At 54.8% G+C, this 21,218-nt stretch overlaps 1 protein-coding gene across 6 annotated transcripts in view; it reads left to right on the top strand.

The window, feature by feature from the left end:
• NFIX (nuclear factor I X) overlaps positions 1 to 21,218 on the top strand; it is a 94,430-nt gene that overhangs the window by 19,838 nt on the left and 53,374 nt on the right. For 4 of the 6 annotated variants that reach the window (XM_070416216.1, XM_070416214.1, XM_070416213.1 and 1 more), the window contains exons 1-2: positions 7,241 to 7,292; positions 7,654 to 8,185. In XM_070416216.1, the coding sequence (XP_070272317.1) occupies positions 7,242 to 7,292; positions 7,654 to 8,185 (583 nt within the window). In that variant the 5' untranslated portion in view covers position 7,241. Of the gene's footprint in view, positions 1 to 6,217; positions 6,647 to 7,240; positions 7,293 to 7,653; positions 8,186 to 21,218 lie in introns of those variants that run through there. The other 2 variants (XM_070416212.1, XM_070416211.1) reach the window with 2 other exon arrangements.

Below are 21,218 nucleotides of genomic sequence, written 5' to 3'. Positions count from 1 at the left end.
TGAGCCTGATAATAAAATAGTTGTGGGAGCAATACATTTTGAGGGATTGAAGAACGGCTTCCTTCCAACTTTTAAAATGGTACATTTTGGGGAGGCCATTTACCCAGCAAGAGCCCCTGGGCCCTGGAGCAGTAAAAACCCCCGGCGGTTCCCATCCCGACCACCCAGCACTCTGCCTGGGGGGCTCTGGGCACTGCACGTTGCCGAAGCAACTGCAAGAAAGAGGCTCTCTCCGCCAAGGGCACTGGAGTGCAGACGGGCGATGGCAAGGGGGCTGAGAGGAACTCCTTTCTCACCCAGGCCTTCTCTCCGGTGGCCTGGCCGGAGGAATAGACCCAGCAAAGCAACTGGGGTGTCACAGCAGATCCTGGTGGAGCTCTGGCAAGGGCCTGGAAAGGTTGCAGGAGGAGTTTCAGAGGTTCAGGACTCGGGGGGGGGGGGGGGGGGGGGGGGGGACGACACACATCTTCCCTGGATCATCCATCCCTAAGCCTTTTCTGGGGTCTGCAGTTGGCAGCTGGGCCTCCTGGGAGTTTTCAACATTTGCCTTTTGCTCTGACCTTTCTTGCCCCACAGATACTGACACACTGTGCTGGGCACAGACCTCCCCTTCAGGTGCTCATCTCCCCTTCCTGGGCCTTTGGTCAGTTTTTCACTTTTTGGTGTTTTTTTTTTAGAGAAACTTGTAAAGCTAGGCTGTGGGGTTCTTCCTTCTTCCCCAGTCCTTGGCCACCATGGACGGAGTCTTTCCAGGTTCAAGAGGTGGACGAGGCTCAGGCTGTCCACGGCCCTTGCCCCTCGCAGCCCTTGTCTGTCATCTGTCCTGTGCGTTCTTAGCTCTGGGAGGACCCCATCCCCGTGTAGCCCCCACCCCCACCCCAGGAGAGGGCTCTGGCCTTCCCCGCTTTTGCTTCTATTTGGTGACACAAGGAAGTCTCAAGCTAAATAATGAATTAAAGACTAGGGTTTTTGTTTCCTATTCCCTGTAGAGGATGAAAGTAAACAATTTCCAGTTGCACTAGAGAGAATGGACTGTCTCCCTCAGTCCCCCGTCCCTACCCTATTTCATTCGGTGCCAGGAGGGTGAGGGGAGATGTGCCTGGAGTAGGGTGGTGTTTAGAGCCAGAACGAGGCTGCCTGTTGGCCAGATCCCAGACCACCGCTCCCGGTTTGCAGTCAGGAGGAGAAAGGGAAGGGAAAAGGGGGGTGGGGGACAGTTTTATAGGAGAGGAGTGTGTAGCCTGGTTCCGAGGCAGCCCCTGTCCTAGACCCAGCACTGGGGTGTGGGGCAAATCCATTCAGCCGGCGGTGGCGTGAGGACGCTGGAGAAGCCGTGCTGGGGCCGCCTTTCCCGAGCAGAGAAAAACAGGCCCAAGGCAGCCAAAAACCCGCTTTGTCCAAATTCTCGGAGCCTCCTCGCAATGTGCATTTCTGGTTTCCATGCCTGGCTTTTCCAGACTCTTGGATGATTTTGCTCTGGCTGAGGAGTCCCTTCCAGCCTGCCCCCCTCCCACCCCCCTAAGAGAGGAGGCCCCACCCCCATCTAGGACAAGCAGCCGGGAGCCCCTTCCTTTTTCTGTCTTTTTCTCCATCTCTGTCCCCGAGTGAGTCTGGCCACCGCCTTCTTGCGTCCCTTCTGCCGTGGAACAAGATGGGAGATCTCACAGAGATACCAAGTCAGAGTCTGCTTTTTTTGGTCGGGGCCAAGGCCGAATTATAAAATGCCAGGAATTGGGCAAAACTAATCGGGGCTCTATTGGTGGCCTTTTAAAATTTTCCTGCGTCCCTTTCCTCCCAGGCTGCCGATAGGCGATATGCGGCAGTAAAATGGATACTGAAATATCTGGTAATTTCTATGTAGGCTTTGTCAGTTATTTGCACTAACTGTGTAGAGTTATCCAAATTAGCATGGATATATATATATAATTAGCATGTGTCCAGGGTCTAAAAAAAATAAAATCTAGGCCTTAAAGCAATCAGGATGTGGATAAATAGGATTTTTTTTTTAAAAGCTAAAGAGCCCTCTAAACAGAGGCCCTGCCTTTGAAGATATAATTCCTCGTGCTTCTAGAGGTCTCCCCCACCATTGGCGGGGATGGGCCAGTTAAGAAGCCTATCTCAGACTGGGGAAATTATTTTGTTTCCTCCGAGATGTTTGACTCCTGTAGATGTGAGCGAGGTTCTGTATGTCTTTTTCTGTTTTCCCTTAAATAACCCACAAGGCCTCATTTGTTTTGTGGAGTTTTGGAAAACCACATGTTTCACTTTCTTGAGACAGAAGCAGTCCTTTTTCTCAGCGAGGTTTTTCCCCCTTCCCTTCTCCCCGAGCCCTTGTCTTTTCTCCTTGCTCGTTTCCCCCTCCATCTTCGTGCTTCTCTCTCTCTGCAGTTTTGGGCCCAGCTTCTCTCTCCTCTCTCTCTAGGCTTGGTTTCCTTGGCCTGCTCAGTCCTCTTCTTTCTGGGGCACATTTCTCCTAGGGATGGCTGAAACCAGCATGGGTATTATTTTAGAAATGTTTAACTGAAACCGTTGCTGTTTTTTTTAAAAAAATTAAATTCTATATACTGGACAATAACAAGAGAGGCCTTTCTCTCACAAAGGCAGAAAATTTGCTTTCCGCAAACCAAAGCCCATGCGAATGTATAACGCCTCGCCTCTGGCTTCCCGATTTTTCTTTTAAATGGGGAAAATACCCCCAGATCTCCCCGCTTCTCCTTTAGATTCTCCGCTTGCCCGTGGTTAATTTTCTTTTTTGCGCACTGTTCTCGCCAGCATCACTGGCTTCCCCTCCCCTCTCATTCCATTCCCCCTTCCCCTCTCCTCCTCCAAGGCCTGGCTGTTCCCTTGCTCCCTCCATCCCCTGAACCCTTGAACTCCTGGAGAAGCCTGGACTCCTTGGAGGCTTATTTTTTTTTTTTGGTCTTGGCTCAGGTGGGGGTACTGAGAGCCTGAGCTCCATGCAGGGGGACCGGGCGCAGGAGGGGAGCAGGGAAGGAGTCTGGGTCTGGGACAGGTAATCTTCCAACAGGAGCCTCCACTCTCTTAACAAAAGGGGGACAGTCCCCCTTTGTCTGGCGCTCCTGAGGGGCGTGTCCAGGGCCCAAAGCAGCCACCAGTGGCATGGGGGGGGGGGGGGCCCTGCAGCGGTAGGGGGAGGGGTGTGCCCAGTGCTTCTAATGGAACCCGAGTGAGATTCTCCTGTGTGTGTGCCCACAGGAGAGAGAGGGAGCCCTCTGCCCTCCCTCCCCCAGCCTCCGGAAGACCCTGGCTGCTCGTCCACACTGGGGGAACCGGGTGAGGGAAGAGCACCGCCTGGGAATCCTCTCTGCCCACCTTCAAGGTTAAGGCCACTGGCAGAAGGACAATTGACGATTGTTCTCCCTCCGTGTTACTTCCCTGGGAAGGGCCTGCTGCTCCTCCGGTTAAGGAGCCTTGAAGGGGCGCCGTGGGCTTTGTGTGGGTCCCTGCGGCTCCCCTGGGACACTCCACTGGCCCTCCTGAGCCACTTCTAGGTCCAATCTCTCCATCAACCTTTGACCCCTCCCTCCAGCCAGGAGCGAATCCTGCATCTCCTCCCCAACTTCTGTGTGGATCCTTCCATCTGCCATCTCCCCACCACCTACCCAGTTGTACCACCAGATTCAGAAACAACCATGTTCCGCGTGTCTCTTCCACCCGGCACTGTGGTCTGTGAGACTGAACATGCCAGAATTCTCCAGGAGGCTCACGCTGGCCATTTTCTGTCTAGTGCCTAATATTTAGTGTAAATCAAAATACCAGGAAACACCCCCATGACAAACATAAACTCACTTGTAGTTTCTACCATCTCATCTTGACTTTAGAACATAAGGTTGCTTCTCTCGAGGTAGAGAGTATCTTATGTCACTCGGCTCACATCTTTGGCTAATTGGACCAAAGCTGGTTATTAACAGGACGTTAATTATTGAATGCCAACCCCAGGGGCTTGTCGGCAAGACGCCTGCCTCCTGCCCTCTCACCTCTTACTGTCAGCCGGGGTCAGCCACGGCAGAGCTCCTGTCACACCAGTCAGGGCCCAGGCTGAGGTTGCAGGTGCTGGGCGGCACCTTTCCCATTGTCAGGGTTCAGCGGAAGTCTAGGGGCTACTTGTTTGTCCCTTCTTTTCTGTGGCCAGCCGAGGGCTGAGCCTCACCTTGGGAGAGGGCAGCTATGGGAATGGTTTAGAGCAGGGACAGTCTCTCCCTCTCCGTGTTCTCCTTCTCTGCTCTTCCTTTAATAACTGTCTCCTCCTGACTGCTTCTCCAGGGCCTACCACGGCAGGGCTGCTCAATCGTCCCTCCCGGGAGCCTCTGACTCCCTCGTTCTGACCTTCCTGCCTGGGAGGAGAGCCCCGGGGGACAGGAGCTCCCCGTCAGCCTCTGCTCTGTGACTCGGTTTCCCCAACATTGCCTTTCCTTGCTGTGCTGTTGTTTCCTTTTTTAGCCCTCTCCCCATCTTGTGGATTTCTTACTTTATGCTCTTGCACCTTGCTCCATATGATTCGGGCCCTTTAGTATAAACTGAATTGGGGGACAGGTAAGTGTTCCCCTCCTCCAACCAAGAAATACTAAACATGGGTCTAGTGGAGGGGGCAGAGCTGGAAAAGCAAAGAATTGAGCATCTGGGTGGTGGTGGGGCGGGGGAGGTGTCCGTAGGACTCGGTGACTGTGTTGGGAAGTGGTGTCCATCTTCCTGCCTTTGTCACTTCTCTGGGGTTGGCTGCTGTGTTTGTGGCTGCACGGAGTGCTTGTCAGCGGAGTGGAGCGCTGTGACAGGAGGCTATTTTCATAAACTGTTGCAGTTTCTCCAGCCGAGCTGCATTGCGTTGGCATCCCTTGCCACCGTTAATGGAGCTTGCGTGGCTGGGTGTGGGCCCAGGGAGGCAGCCGACTTCGCTGGGGGCTGGGGAGGGGGGTTCAGGGGGCCAGGGGCCGCCTGGCCTGAGAGTGCTCCCGAGAGCCGCAGCCCCAGGACGAAGGGGTGGCCGGGATGGCGGCCCCCTGGGCGCCAGGTCCCTGCCCTGGAAGTGCTGCTGGCATCGACACTTTCCGAGCTCCCTTTCTTCGTCTCTTTCTATTCATAGCCCCGCTCATGTGTATGGCCAAGGAGGAGAACTTCCACTCGCCCCTGTGCTCTCCATAAATAAAAAAGAAATCGGACCAGAAAAAGAGAGAGTCTGCAGGCTGAGAGAGACTGAAACCAAAACACAGAGAGAAGGCGCAGCTGCTTTCCCCAAGGCCTTCTGGGGCTCCCGCCCGCCCGCTCGCCTGCCCGCCAGCCTGCTCAGAGTCAAGCCTTTATTTATTTATTTTTCTGGCTTAAAAAAAAAAAAAAAGAAAAAAATTCCGAGTCTTCCTTGATCCTAGCCCACCCTCCACCCCACCCCCTCCAAATTTGCTGGGTGGCCACTGCCAAATGGACCCGGGTGGGAGCCCGGAATGAAAAATTCATAACTGCTGGACTTTGCTTGTTCATTAGACGTGAACTTGTCGATTGGGCAAATTGTTTTTGGTCTCCAACTGCCGGGGGCTCTCCCCACCCTCCCGGCTCGCTCCGTTCCCTCCTCCCCTTGGACGCAGCCATTGGCTGCTCGAGGGTGTCTCATTGCCAAATAGGTGGATCCTTCTCTCTCTCTCTCTCTCTCACTCTCCCTCTTTTCCCCTCTCTCTCTCTCTTCCTCCTCCCCCCCTTTTACTGGCTTTGGCAAGAGCAAATGGATGGGGATTGAGCATGAAAGGGGAGAGAGAGGGAGTTTGAGAGAGAAAGAGAAAGGAAGCAAAAAAAAAAAAAAATCCAAAACCCAACCAACACACACACACACACACACACACACACACACACACACACGGCCCCATCCCGTTTCCATCTCCCTCGCTCTCTCCCTCTTTCTCTCTCTTCTTCCCTCCCTCCCTCGCTCCCTCTCTCTTTTGCATCCGTCTGCCAGCCACGGTCTGCAGCCGGTCCGAACTCGTCCCCTTCCCCGGGAATCTGCAGCTCCCCCTCCGCCTGCGATCAGCCTCAGAGGCGGAGGGAAGCAGCTCCAAGTTTACACCCTGTGCGGCTGCCAAAGCCGAAAGCCTTTTTCTTCAGCTGCTGCTTTTCCCTCTCCTGGTTTTTGTTTTTGTTTTGTTTTGCACGGGGGTGGGGTAGGGTGTGTTATGGGTTGAGGGGGGGGGGGTGTCGGGAAGTAGGTTTTGATTTTTAAAATTTGCATCTTTCTCTCTTTTTTACAAAACTGGAATGGGATGCACAAGGAGTGAAATTGAAAAAGAAGAATTTTTTTTTTGTTGGCTTTTGTTTACCTGCTGTGTGTGGCAACCGGCTTGCTCCCTCTCTCTGCTTGCTATCCCTGACCTTTCTTTCTTTTTGCTCCTTTTCAAAAAAAATATTAATTTTCCCCTTCTGTGCAATGGAGCGTGGGGGGGGGGGGAGGGGGAAGGGTTTGAGAATCCACCCAAGCCCGGCCCCTATTCCCCAGAACACCAATAATAACCCCCTTTAAAACATTTACCTTCCTCCCCTGCTCCTCCTCCTCCCCCCTCCCCCCACCCGCCCCCAACTCACAACTCTGTTGAGTCCAGAAGCTCAGAATCGGGCGTTGGGCTTTGCCGGGTGCTTCAGATCCATGGTAATTATTTAATTTTTTCCAGTTTTATTTTTGTAAACAGATATCCATTATTATTTAAACTTCAAACAAGCAAACAAGCAAAAAAAAGAAAAAAAAACCCAAAGCGAGAGCCCGGCCCTCTGTCACCTGACTGAGTGGGGAAGAGGGTGAAGGGGTCAGTAGGGACGGGGCGCAGGACGCCCCACGTAGCTTTTAACCCTCATGTGGCCGAGACAACCCCCGTATTTGTGCTAACAAGGAGTGTTTTGTTCCTTATGACTGCGATTAACATTAGTATCGGTGTCGGTAACAAAGCTGGAATCACATATTTAGGCATTTCGATCTGATGTGTTTTTTTTTTAAATGCTGGGGTGGGTGTTCCAATGGGAGCCGGAGAAGAGAGAATGCAAACAAGCTGGGGAGGGGGCCGCCAGCGCCTTCTCCTCGCGCGCTCGCTGGCGGATGGCATGTTCTCTCTTCTTGGGGGTGGCCACGAGCCGGCTGGCGCTGGGGGCGAGGCGGCACCCACACGCCCCGAGTGCGCGTCCACGGGCGCCCGTGCAGACCGGACCCCGTGTCGGGGCGCGCCGACACGCGTTCCAGGCTGCGAGAGAACATGGAGATGTCATGGGCGCGACAGAGCCTGGCGCGGATACCAGCAGCGTGTGTGTGTGGACCGCAACGTTGTCTGTGCGCGCGTGTGTGTGCGCGTGTGTGTGAGCGAGTGAGGGGGAGAGAGAGAGAATAGGTGTGCGCTCGGGCGCCCCGTGCCTCTGTCTGGCTGCTGAGGCTGCGATGGGCGCAGGCGGCTGGCCGGGCTGGTGGTGCCTCCAGACTGCACTTTCGTAGAACAATCGCAAGAGGAAATCGCCGTGGGTGGGAGGAGGAGGAGGAGGAGGCGGCGAAGGGGATTTCTCCTGCGTCCCCTTCTAACGCGTGTCTCCCGTTCTCTTTCCCCCTCACCCCGTCTTCCCCTCCTCCCGTCCCGTCCTCCCTCGCCCCGCATGCTCCCGGCTTGCCGCCTGCAGGATGAGTTCCACCCGTTCATCGAGGCGCTGCTGCCTCACGTCCGCGCGTTCTCCTACACCTGGTTCAACCTGCAGGCGCGGAAGCGCAAATACTTCAAGAAGCACGAGAAGCGGATGTCGAAGGACGAGGAGCGAGCGGTGAAGGACGAGCTGCTGGGCGAGAAGCCCGAGATCAAGCAGAAGTGGGCGTCCCGGCTGCTGGCCAAGCTGCGCAAAGACATCCGGCCCGAGTTCCGCGAGGACTTCGTGCTGACCATCACCGGCAAGAAGCCCCCGTGCTGCGTGCTCTCCAACCCCGACCAGAAGGGCAAGATCCGGCGGATTGACTGCCTGCGCCAGGCCGACAAGGTGTGGCGGCTGGACCTGGTCATGGTGATTTTGTTTAAGGGGATCCCCCTGGAAAGTACTGACGGGGAGCGGCTCTACAAGTCGCCCCAGTGCTCGAACCCCGGCCTGTGCGTCCAGCCACACCACATTGGAGTCACAATCAAAGAACTGGATCTTTATCTGGCTTACTTTGTCCACACTCCGGGTAGGTCACGCTCGGTCCCCCCACCCCACCCCCCATTTTATTTTACTTGCTGGCATTTGTCCTGTTGATTGTTGCTTTTCTCTCCGAATGATACACCCTAAGGACCGACCCAGGGCGCCCGCCCCGTCCTGTCCTGCGGAGGCCTGCAGCACGCCGGATGTTCAGTTTTTCCTTCTGTTTCCCTCCACCCTCTCTGTTCTTTCTCCTTGGCTCCCTTGCCATGTTCTGATTTTCGATTTTCGTGCATCTGCATCTCTGCAGGACCATGTTACCCAAAAGACATTGCAGGGCTTAGGACTGGGGCCATGATGTCCCAGAATTACCTGCAATGGTGAGAGTTTGTGATAAAACACCACCACCACCACCAAAAAAAAAAATCTACTCATTGCTCTGATTTAACATGAGCCAAAAGAAGTATTTGGGGGCAGGTGCTGGCTTTCCTGCCGCTTCCCCTCAAGTTCAGGGAAGGCCGGATTTGGCACAAGCGGGGTGGGCAGCAGTTCGGTGGAGAGAGGGGTGTGTAAAACCTCTGGGTAGGAGACAGAAGGAATAGAGAGGAGGAGCGAAGGCAGAGGGGGGCAGATTCTGGGGCCCAGATGCCCAGGCAGGAGCTCTTGGGGCTGGGGTTTGGCTGTCGGAGGGTAAGGAAGTCATCTGATTGCACAGAGAGTGAAAAGGAGCATGAGGCGTCTTATGCTCTTCCCCTTCACCTGATTTCTTTTCCGCTGAAGTGACCAGAAAACAGGATGGGTGCCCACACTCCCCGCACCTCTGCTGGCGGGCAGAGAGGCTTTGGGGCACAGGCATGTCAGGGAGCACGGAAGAGATCTTAAAGAAGCAAAGAAAGTAAAAAAAAAAACAAAAAAAACTGTAAAATTTCCTTTCCTTTTTCTGTTCCAAGTAGTTCCAGTTCTCTTTGCTTTTCCAATTTTACTCTGCATTTTGGGTCAGGGTGGTTCAGTTTTCCCCTTCTGTTCCCTCCCCCCCCTTTCCCTTTTTATAATTTCTTTCCGCTTTTGTTTTCTTACAAATTGAAACAGAGATGGCTGGTTAATTTTTAGCCTCCACTCAGCTACGCCCAATTTACTGCCGCCTTTGAAACCTAAATGGGCGGCACTCTGTGATTAAGCAAGGCAGAAGTGTGTTTACATTATGCCCAACCAACTTGTAATGAGAGGGCTACCAAACCTTTCTCTCTGTGTGTGTTTTCCTTTCCACCATCCCAGTATTTTTTTCCTTCTTTCTCTCTTTGCGAATGTAAGAGAATGTGGCTTAACTTCAACTCGAGTGAATGTTCTTTCCTCTGCAAGTGTGTGTGTGTGTGTGTGTGTGTGTGTGTGTGTCTTCCTTCCTGTTCATTCACAAAAAAGAAAAGCGACTCACTTTTCTGCTGTGGTCACCCCTTTGCCTCTTTGGGAAGTTGGGAGGAGTGGTGTGACTTAATCCAGAAATGAAATTTTGGGGAGCTTTCAGCATTGTGTCAGGAATGGAACCTCGACTGAAAGTTTATATGTGGTACTAGGCAGGAGGAGGAAAAGGTGGTGCTTGAGGCCTCCCTTCTTACTCGTTGTCTCTTGTCCTGAAAGGTGGGGTTGGTAGTTGGTTAGAGGCAGAATGCCCCCTACCCCCCCCCAACTCCACCTCCCTCTGCAGATCTTTCTAGGCCTGCACCTGCCCCTGTGACTATCATGAATCCTCATGAAGAATGACCAACTGCGAGTTTTCTCCCTTGTTCATCCTTTTTCTTTCTGAAAAAGAGACCAAAGAAATTTAAAAAGTTATTCCCTCGTTCTCTGTCTATACAGCAAGTCAGAGGGGTGTGTGTGTGTGTTTGTGTGTGTGTGTGCGCCTAGTGGTGGTGGAGGCGGCTTGGGGAAGGCTTGGAGCCTCCAGCTTGTGTCTGCCAGGTACCTCCTCCACGCGGGGTTTCTGTACTTTTGATTTTAGAAACAGGGTCTCCATAACAGAAATCAATATTCATCTTCCTCCTGCCCGCTCTCTACTCGGCTCCCTGGAGCTGAGCTGTGTTCCTGGCCTCCTTTATTTTAGGCCAAGTTCTTGACTGCTGCCACCACGGATGGGGCCGAGGTCGGGTGAAGTTTGTGCGAGGAAAGAGGCTGTTTCCGGGCCAGCCTCCTCTCTCCTGAGCTGACCAGGCAGATGTCAGGAGAAGAGAGGTGTCCCCATCCGCCCCCAGCTGTCATGAGGTCATCAGCCCAGGAATATGAGTGAATTCATGCTGCCCCATCACATGCAGCCACGGCCACCTCTGTCCTGGCTGAGTTCCTTGACAAAAGCTGAGTGGAGAACTAAGGATCTTAAAAAATAATTTGTCTATAATTCGGGTCCTGGAACTCCAGGGAATTTCAATGAAGGCTTTTCTTGCTGGAATTGCTTTAATTCAAGTGTGCTTTCCTGAAAGAGTGAGGGTGAGTTGGTGTGGCAAGGGCCACCATTGGGCCTTGGGTAGATGGTCTCGGGATGGTGTGAAGCAGGCAGGGGTTCTCAAGGTCACCCCAGTTGGCTAGGATATGTCTTCTGGCCGAGCCCCCAAATGGCATCAGTGTGGCAGCCTAGCCTTCTCCACGCTCATACCCGCAGGTTTGCTCCTTCCTCCCAGTATGAACTAGGGGAACGGGTGGGGTGGCCGGGGCTCGGACAAGCATTACTTTGGACTCTAAAAGAAGTGTTTTCTTTCCTTAAAACTGGGCTGAAGAACCTGATCTGGGCTGAGCGGATGGTGCCGGGTTTGATGACAAGCCAACTTGACATGGTGGAAAGTGTGGGGGAGTGGCTTCGCCTCTGGCCGCCATTGTCATCGCGGCTTTCTTGAGCCCTTGTTCTGCCTCGCGTGAAGCTTCCAAGAGATGGCATGGTTGAGAGGGGACAAAGGACGCAAGTGTGATGTCGGGAGCTCTGCTCCCAGCATACGGGGTCCAAAAGGTTGTGTGTTGTGTCCTCCGTGAGGGCATCCTTCCTTCGAGGAATCTTGCCGTTTACCCCACTTGGGAGGGTAGGTTGAGGCAGAGCAGGGTCAGAGAGCACTGCCGTGGGGAGGAGAAGGTGGTGCGTGTCTGGTGACGTCCTTCGATCCAGAGGGGGTGTCCCAGGGCAGGTGGCCAGCGGTGGAGATGAGTGTGGGGCCAGGAGGCCTCCGCTTGTGTGAGGAAGGAAGGCTGAGCTGGTCTGGAAGCGCTGGCGGACTATCTCCAAAGCTTCCTCAGGTTCTAAAGGTGAACCGGCATCTCCAGACCTTTCCTAACCCAGGAAAGAAGAACAACCTGAAAGTAATAAATTGCTTCACCGAATGGAAATGTTAGCCTTTCCCCATCAGGTCCTTCCAGCAGGCCCGCGGTGGAGGCCCGCGGAGTCCACGCATTTGGGTGGTGGCTCCTTTCTCTATCTCAGCTTTTTCCTTACGGAGACGAGTACGGTTGAAGGAACCCACACCACCAGTGCCAACAGTTGTCGCCCGATGGCCAGTCTCTATCCATCCATAACCCCCACTGCCCACCCACGCTGGGCTGTTTGGAAGAGAAGCCAGGCAGTGGAGCTTTTCATCTGCAAATGTAATTTCTGTATCATCTCTGAAGGGAAGGATTCTTGAAAAACGTACCCATAGCACCACCACGACACCTAAAGAAAAGCAGCATTTTTTTTTTTTTTAGCACGATCTGATCGTCAGTGTTCACTTGTCCCCAATTATCTCCTAATTTTGTTTGTTTGGATCTGGATCCAAATCAGGTCTATGCGTGGCAATGGGTGGATCCGTCTTTCAAGATATAATCGCCAGGTGATCCTCCTCGTCCTCTTCCTCTTTCTCTTGGTTTCTCTTCTAGCAGCTTTTGGGTTGTCATTAAAGGAACCAGGTCATTTGTCCTGCAGGGTTTCCCGTCTGACTCTGCAGGCTCCGGTTCCCTGCGTCAGTCAGTGCGCTGCTATGAAAGGAGATCTGCCCCCTCCTCGCCGCCAGGCCTTACCTGTGGAAGGAAATGGCTTAGCACCTGAGGATGTGTCTAAGTGAACTTTTTCAGGGGCAGGGTCGTCCTCAGGTAGAGCATCTCCCCGGTTTTTGCATTCTGCTTCGGGGCTTGGGACTTCGCAGTAAGCACCAGTCAGTAAGCACCGGTTTGGGGGACTGAGGGAGGGCTCCTGGTCTCCTTCCTTCCTCGGTAGCGGAGGCCATCATTTGACTACGTCAGCCGTGCCAAGATATGGCTGATGCCAGCAATGCTCCCCCAAGCCTTTGCTGGACGCCCAGTCCGTCTGGTGGCACTAGTGTAAATTCGTGGGAAGGGCCACAGGAGCACCGGCTGCCCTTTGTGTGTGTGTGGAGGGGGGGTGGGGGTAACTCCAGCCATGGCCACTGTGCCTCCTTTTTCAAGCCCCAGAAATGCCACTGGTCTGCAGCTTCGAGGCAGCGCCATCTGGTGTCAGGGCCAGCAAAGACTGCAAGGCCCAGGAACTAGATTCATACCGTGCAAGAAATACAGGCTATCTCTTAACCCCTAGGACATCCTGGAAGAGATGTCGCTATTGTTCAGCTTTGGTTGTAAAACTCTTCTGTTTGTCTAATCCGGGGGCAACATAGAGGGCAATCAGTGGGTTACTGTTGCAATCACTGCCATGGTGTCAGGAGCCCAAGGCTGTCTTCTTCCCTTTACCTCTAGGTCTCATTTCTCTGTCTTCAGGGACAACTTGGGTGTAACAGGGCAGCCTTTCAAAGGCTTAAGTCAGCTCTCGGGGTTCCTTTCTACCTCACTCCCCCGGAAGCTGTTCCTTCTCCAGACCTAACTTGCCATTCTCTGGCGCCGCCCGCATTTGGCACAGCCTCTTGCGCCCTTGCCTTTCGGTTACCTGGAGGCCTTCTTAAACTGGAGCATTCTGTCTTGAACGCAGAAACGGCAGGCGCGATCAGATCTCAGGGCAGCTGCTCCAAGATTGGCAGGGCCTTCCAGCTATGTCATTTGCGGGGCCCCGTGGAAAATGAAAATGTGGGGCTCCTCGTTCAAAATGATTAGGGATTGCAACCCCACAACAGTCAGAGCGTGGGCCTGTGCAGCTGCCCACCTCGCCCGCCCACGAAGCTGACCCCGGCTGCCCTTGCTCTGGTCACGGGACTTGGGGTGCTTGGCTCTGAGTGGTGTGCCAGGGTGATGGGGCTCAGGCCGACCTCAGAGAGGAGATCGAAATGCCCAGACCCTGCCCTTGAGCTTGGTCTTGTTGTGGAACCCCCTTGGCTATCTGCTCCCCTCCCTTCAGGTGGAGGTCCCTGCTGGCTGCGATGCACAGGGGGTCTTGGCGGAGTGCTCACTCTGCTGGCTGAGTTGGAAGCTGTAGCTCCAGGAAGAAAAGAGCCTCCCTTGTGTGAGATGAGGGATGTGTGAGGCAGAGGATGGGCCACGAATAAGCCAGAGGGGAGGGTACCTATAACCCCAGCCTGGTGACCAGCTGTGCTGCACCACCCGCCGGAGGAAAAGGGGCCACTCTGTGGCAGGAGGGCTGGGGTCCAGGCGCGCAGAAGGACTTCCTGAGGATTTGATTTACTTTTTGGCATCGCCGAAGGATGGTCGAATTTCCTTTATTCATGAATGTGCGCTTGGTGAACCTACTGTGAGCAGGCCCGTCTGAGAATGAGAGACTCCTGCGTGCGGCCGGCAGGGTTTGGGTGAAGGCCTGGTGATGACTTCTAGGAGGCACCATCCTGCAGGCACGACTGAGCGACTGAGCGACCGACCGACCGACTGATTGACCGACCGACCAGGACCGTGCATTGACCCATGCTAGAGGGGAGGGAAGACCCGGCAGAGCTTCACGGGGGCAGCTCCCAGTGGGCCGTGAAGAGGGGAGGGAGGCAGGGCCCATCTGGGCAATCTTCTAGGGTTGCAAAGATCTGGGGTGCCTGGGAAGGGTGGGCCGGAAGGTCCGAGGGCTGTGCCATGGTCCCCCTCTGTTCTGGTGTCCCAAGGCAGCTGGGGAGGAGGGCACAGCTGAACGTCCCCCTTTCTGCCCAGGGAAGAAGGCGGCTCCCTCCCCACCCCTTTTTCTCTTTGCCCCATCCGTCCCACCACCCCCCTGTCTCAGGAGCTGCCACGCTTCAGTTATTTTATCCTTCAGTGTCCGATTCAAAAGTCCTTTCAAAGGCCCCAGCCGTGTCAGAGCGGTGCTCGCACAAAAGGCCTCTTTGATTTCTTGTTTGTTTTCATTTGCCAATGGAGGGGGAGGGGGCAGGAGAGAAAGAGCTGCTGGGTTTTAAAATTTTTATTTGGGTTGCTTCATTCTCAGAGGGGTCGGCTCCCTGGAACTCCTTTCTGAGTTGGGGGCTCAGAGGCAGGGGGCACCCTTCCGTGGAGAGGGCTGGAGTGGGAAGTGAGGGCTACCCCTGCAAATAAGGAGTAGGTGCGTGTGTGGGGGAGGGTAAGGATATAGTCATTGATTCACCTTCATATGTTCTGTGCTGGGCCTGAGGGTGGGCAGGGCCAGGAGGAGTCCCACTGCTTGGCCAGGGAAAGTTCTGGAGTGCCTGGCCCCAGGGGACACGCCCCTCGAGGACGGGAGTCGTCCTGACCCTCGGCTTTGTCATTTTCTCTTTCTCGTTCCAGATTCTGTCGTTTCCCTCTTGGTTGGATGCAAAGGGGGTGGGCATCCTTCCAGCATGCACACTCCTCTGATATCCATAGCACCTTGAAATGCAGACGGGGGCTCCCCCCTTTCCTTCAGGGAGTGATGTCGTTGGAGGGGTGTGAAAGGTCAGCCCAGCAGCATGGTGCCCACAGGCCTGGGACGAGCCCCTGGCCCCCCAGTCTTGCCCTCCCCCCTGTGCCTCCCGTCTCTCCAGGATGGCCAGTTTGTGCGACACTTCAGCGTGGGCACCCCTCCCAGAGGACCCAGCCGATGGCTTGTGGGGGACTCTGGGGACCGGCCAGTACTGCCGAGGCTCTGACAAGCAGGGAAGGAGCTACGGCTGAAAGGGGGCCAAAGGCACCCCTGCCTGCCCGTGGTTGGGGACTAGAAACACCAGCCCCGTGCCTGTCAGGTGCCTACGGGAGCCCACGTGGGCGTGCCCTGACATACCAGGAAGAAGGTTGTCATGCCCGTGTGGAGGCCTGACTGCAGGGGTTCGGGAAGAGAGCGCTGGGGAGCGAGGCTCGGGCAGGTGGTCACGGGCGTCAGCAACAGGGAAGTGTGCCCACTGGGTGAGGGGGGCTCCGCAGGGCCTGGCTGGCAGACGGGAGGAGGAGGCTGGGGGGCTGAGCGATAGATAAATATAGCTGATGGCATTTCTGATGATAGGTTTTTCTTGGCACCGAGGGCACCGTGGAAAATAGCACGACAAGCGCCTGCCCCACAGGCCGCCGGCGCCATCTTAAGCGTGTTTGAGCTGAAGGGCTGCTGGCATCGCAGGAGGGTCCCGGAGGCGGAGGGAGGCTTGGCTGGACTGGACCTCGCCACCCTGGGTGCCTGGGCTCCTCACTTCCCGATTTTCTGGCCCTCGGGGGAGTTTTCCTTTAATATTTTGGGGCTGCCCTTTGTGAGCCTGGCTCCCAAGTGACTTGTCCCCCCCTCCCCACCACCATGGCCTTTCTGTTGCTGGGGGTGGGGGTGGGGTTCTAGTTTCACCTTTGATGTCTTAATGAAGCCCTAGCATGCCACGGCCCCGGTCAGGGCCAGCGTTGCTGTTATTGGGGGGCATCCAGTAACTTAAGGGGCACCCTTTTGTCCAGGCTCCCCAAGCTCTTTGCCCCCTGTCAAGGGAGGCGGGCAGACCGTGGTCTCCGTGTCCTGCTTTCATTCCAGTTTTCCATCGAAGGCCCAGTATGACGGAGGCTCCGTGCTGAGTCCTGTCCGTTTGTGACGCGCTGAGATGCTCACACCAATTCTAGGTTCAAACCCGAGCTCCCAGCCACGTCTTTGCGTGCTCAGGCGGCACGCACAGGGGTCTCCGAGTGTCGAGTGTCGTGAGGAGGTGGTGAACCAGACCCCGGGACCGGGGAGGCGTCCCGGAAGATGACCTGCTCGAACCACACCTTGAAAGATGGGAAGAATTAGCCCGGTTTTGTTAGCCGGCTGAGCGGGTCAGCCTGCCGGGAGCTGGGTCCCCCCTCACGATGGTCGGGTGATATAGGCAAGGCAGGTCTTATCATCCCCACTGTATAGAGAAGGGAACCCAAGTACACAGATGTCGAGGTACCCAGATCACACCATGAGCTTCTGGCAGAAGGACCCCAAGTTCCAGGTCAGTGAGCACCTCGGCTTTCCTCCATGGGCCTTGCCGCCTTTGAACTTCACTGCCGGTCCCATGGTCTCCATTGCTCTCTAAGAGCTGTGCTGGAGGGGCTGAGCCCAGCCTAGGGCTCAGCCAGCTCAAGGGCTCCCCCAGCCGGCTGAGCAGTTGGGGTGGAGACAGAGAGAGGGCGCCTGGCCTGGCCTGGATAGTGGCCTCCCTCCCCACCGCCAGCCCCTGCCTCCCACTTGGGAGGAAGCATTATTCCATAGACAGGGCCTGTCGGCTAAAAGCCTGCCCTGCTTCAGCCAGCTCAGCTTCTTGGTCCCCCACCTGGAGCATGGGAGAGGGCAGGTAGAGTGTGCAGGGAGTCCAGGCGTGGGGCCAGGCGGGCGCAGCTGGGTCCTGGGATCCCTGATCCTTGCTCTGTCATGCCCTTTTCCTCGGAGCCTGGTTGGATTGTGGTTTGAAATAAAAATGCTTGTAGTTATCCTAATTAACGAGCCGATCGATGGAACTTTTGAGGTCATCTGTTCTTCATTGCCTCCACGCAGACGCTCACCCTGACCCCTTTCTTAAAGTTTGCAAACTTTGGGGCTGTGCGCATAAAACCTCTCCCAGCGTGTCGAGGGGCTGGGCTGTGGAGAGGTTAGTTTGTGGCCAGAGATTTTCCCCTTTCCGTGGCTAATAAGACAGGGACTTACCCTCTAAACCAGGGATAGCAGCTTCCGTAGAGCCAGGTTTCCCAATCGTGGCACTGTTGACTCAGGGGCCAGATCATTCTGTCACGGGACCGTCCTGTGCGTTGCAGGATGCTTAACAACATCCGTTGGCCTCCACCCACGAGGTGCCAGTTGCAACCCTCCACCCCAGGTGTGACAACCAAAATAGCTTCAGACGGAATTGCCCCGGCTGAGAACCCCTGGCCCGGAAGAAGCAGAGGGATTCAGACAGAATGTCGCCCGTATTCAGCACTGGCCTCCCCTCCAGGTTAGGACCTCAGTGACCTTTTTTCACGCGGGGACGGAACCTCTGAGCCCTGGCTGTTCCCTTGCACATCCTGTACTGTTTTCCCCTTTCTGGGCAGCAGGATCCTGGGACGAAGCCACTGGGGGCTCCTCTTCCCCCCAGGAATCATGAGCCCCTCCGAGCCTCCAACTGAACGTCCCTCCTGATGTCTTGCGTCGTGGTCTTTGTGTGCCAGGGCTGCTGATCTGGGGGCTGGAACAGGGACTCGGGCCCGTGTGTCGAGGCAGTGACCGCACCAAGCCCGTCCCGGACCCGAGGAGCAGCAGGCATTGGTTTCTGCACGGGATGCAGAGCCCAGACGTGGCCTGAGTCTCAGCACGTCTCTTTTTTGAATGATGTATTTTAAATATATATTTTTATTGATTTCAGAGAGGAAGGGAGAGGGAGAAAGAAATAGAAACATCAGTGATGAGAGAGAATCAATGATCGGCTGTCTGCTGCACACCCCACACTAGGGATCGAGCCTGCAATCCGGACATGTGCCCTGACTGGGAATCAAATTGTGACCTCCAGGTTCACAGGTCGACGCTCAACCACTGAGTCATGCTGGCCGGGTGATTGATTTTATATATGTATATACATATACATATATAAACACACATATATATGTTTTTAATTACTGTAGTAAGACACACTCTTTGTAAAAAATGCAAACAATAGAGAAATGTAAGAGGCCGGCTAGCTTCCCAAACCACCCTCCTGCACCAGAAAGAAACTTACTTCCTTAATCTGTGTAAGTTCTTCTAATATTTTTCATCAGTTCATATAACAAATAACTTAAATATAAAGAGAATCTAGTTTAAGAGCAGATGGTACGTTTGGGCTCGTTGCGTTGGCTCCATCCAGTGCCACTGTGGTTTTAACTTTGCCTCTGCCCATTCCACCTGTGTCCCGGTCACCCCAGTGCAGAGCCAGTGCCCCCTCCTCCTTGCCCCTGAGGTGGCAGTTTCTGCCATTCCCTCCTGGGAGCAGGGCAACTAGCACAGCGTGTGCTGGTGTCCGAGTGGCCAGGATCCTGCTCTGGGCATTCCCTCTGCCAGTGGCATGGAGGTACTCCGGCCGTGGAAGCCTGGGCTCAGGCCTCAGCCTGTGCTGAGATCCCACCGAAGGCCCAGCCATCAAGGCATGGGGGTGGGCAGGTGTTGAGGGGGAAAGGGGCCACTGATATGGCCTGTCCGGCTTCACTAGGCCTGACTCTGGCCCCTCACCACTGGAGCCAGCTTCCCAGCTGTTGCCATAGGACCGTCCCTCCACCAACTGGCCTGTCGTCCTAAGGCTTTTCTAGGCCTTTCAGGTTCCTTCCGGGCGTGGTTGCAGCTCGTACCCTTTCTTAAAATGGGGGTGAAGTGTCCCTCCGCCTCCCAGGATTTATCCCATCATAATTCTTTGTGGCGGGCTTAAAGATACGGCAGAGAGAAGAGTGTTCCCCGCAGGCCAGGGGCAGGCACAGGACAGGGAGAAGGAATCTGGAGAGAGCTTTGCGGCTGGGCTTCCTGGTCTCAGGGAGGCTACAGATGACAGGCGGGAGTAGGGTGACACCTGGTGACTCTTCTGGACGGGGTGCCGTGTGCGGAGAGATCAGGAGATCCCTGGAGGAGGCCTGCAGGAGGCCGACCGAGCACAGCTCTTGGGGAGTGTGTCCTTATTATGCCGGCAGATTATATCCCCATTAGAGCATAATTATTATATAATGGGCATTATTGCATAATGGCAGTTATATAACACGTGGCCCGGATTACAGGAGAGGGGGGTGTAATAAGTGTATATCCTCTGGCTATAAATAGCCACCAGCCCTACATTGTATCTGTGGTCACACCAGAGCCACCTTATAAATACCCAGTGCTGGGCTATAAATTTCTGAGTGATGACGTAGGCAGCCATGGTACCTAGTTAGGGGGTAGTAGGAGGGCCCTGCAGCCTCACCAGGCCACATGACATCATCGTTTCCATAGCAACAAGAATGCTCCCCGGGGGACCAAGTGGAGAGAGTCCTTTAAAGGGAGGGAGGCAAATGGATCGAAAGCTTGGGTGGGAGGTTCTGAGCCCGGGATGAGTGGGGTGGGGTCCCCTGGGTGGAAGACAGGGAGGGTGAGACAGGCCGTCTACTCTCAGATGTTCTGCAAGAGCCAGGGCAGGAAATGTGCCTTTCATCTCCTCTTTCAAGGGTCTCGGGTCCCCTCCCCGTGTGTAGCAGGTCATGTGAGACTCAGCCCCATGCGAGGGAGAACAGGGGAGCCAAGTGGTCTCTCTCTGCCCTTTCCTCCTCCAGGTGACCTCTCCGTGGCTCTGGGGCCGCTTGCCAAAGGGAGTTGAACGTGGGCACACCAAAGCTCTGCACCCCTCTCTGTCCTCCCCGGGGCGGGGCCGCTCCCCTACCAGAGGTTTTAGGCCACTTTTGGCCTCAGTAACCGAAGAAATATGTGAGCAATTTGGTGAGCGGCTGAGAGAGCCTCGTGGAAGTCATGGTGCTGGGAAATGGCACCGGGGAGAAGGAGGCGACAAGGAGAATCGTTGGCCACAGAAGCGGCCACGGGGTGGGGTGTAATCTTCGTCGGTGTGTGAGATGTAGTTTCATATTGGATGGTAAAGCTCCTCTTCTCATCCCTGAGGGTAGAGAGGAAATGGGGTTTGTTGGCAGGTGAAATTGGGAAGGAGGCAGGGCGGGTGACCAACCCGTCCCATTTTGCCCAGGAGTCTCCTGGTTTCAGCACTCTTGTTCCGGAAACCCCTCTGTCTCCCGCAGACCGGATTGTTGGTCACCCTAGAACAGCGGTTTTCAAACGGGAGCTCTCTACCCTCCAGGGAACGTTTGGCAAAGTCTCTAGACCAGCGGTTCTCAACCTGTGGGTCGCGACTCCTTTGGGGGTCGAACGACCCTTTCACAGGGGTCGCCTAAGACCATCGGGAAACACATATATAATTACATATTGTTTTTGTGATTAATCGCTATGCTTTCATTATGTTCAATTTGTAACAATGAAAATACATCCTGCATATCAGATATTTACATTACAATTCATAACAGTAGCAAAATTACAGTTATGAAGTAGCGACGAAAATAATTTTATGGTTGGGGGTCACCATAACATGAGGAACTGTATGAAAGGGTCGCGGCCTTAGGAAGGTTGAGAACCGCTGCTCTAGACACTTGGTTGTCACAACCGGGTGGGGGGTGCTGTTGGCACAGGACAGTTCCTCCACAAGGAATCCCCTGACCCTGAACGTCACTTAGTGGCGAGGGGGAGAGGCCCTGCCTGGGAGGGAGGGTGAGCAGAGCCTGCATGTGTCTCCTCAGGACGACATGCCCCACCCCTGCTAGCAGAGTGGTCTCCTGGCCTCGTCTCTGAATTTCTTGCTGCTCTTTTTTTTTTTTCTGTGCTTTGATTGGTTGCATGTAGGGTTCTGGGGCTGAGGGATCTTTTCTAGGGAATCATGGGGCTTCTGAGAGGGTCTTTCTCCTTCTCAAAGCTCGGAAGCCCTTCAAACCTAAGACAGTGCTGAGCAAGCGCCCTGCCAGGCATGGGGCATTTTTGCCTGTTATCTTAAAAAAAAAAAAAGCAATGGAAAAATCATTAAACAACAGACCCTTATTGTATCTGAGAGATAAGACCTACCCGTTTTACCCACCTTTCAGGGCAGCTCTTCCTGCGTAGCGAGCAGGCCACTTCCGCCACCAGGCCCGTGGGGCCTTCTGAATGTACCAGTCCATGAAGCCCACTTCCCAGACCCAGCAACCAGGGCAGGGCTCTGCCACCCAAGGAGACTTCATAAGTGGTACAG

This window comes from Myotis yumanensis, unplaced genomic scaffold (assembly GCF_028538775.1).
Source record: "Myotis yumanensis isolate MYYU_CA2020_CCGP unplaced genomic scaffold, mMyoYum1.0.hap1 SCAF_5, whole genome shotgun sequence".
NCBI classification, from domain to species: Eukaryota; Metazoa; Chordata; class Mammalia; order Chiroptera; family Vespertilionidae; genus Myotis; species Myotis yumanensis.
This window is presented reverse-complemented; position numbering and strand designations above follow the sequence as displayed.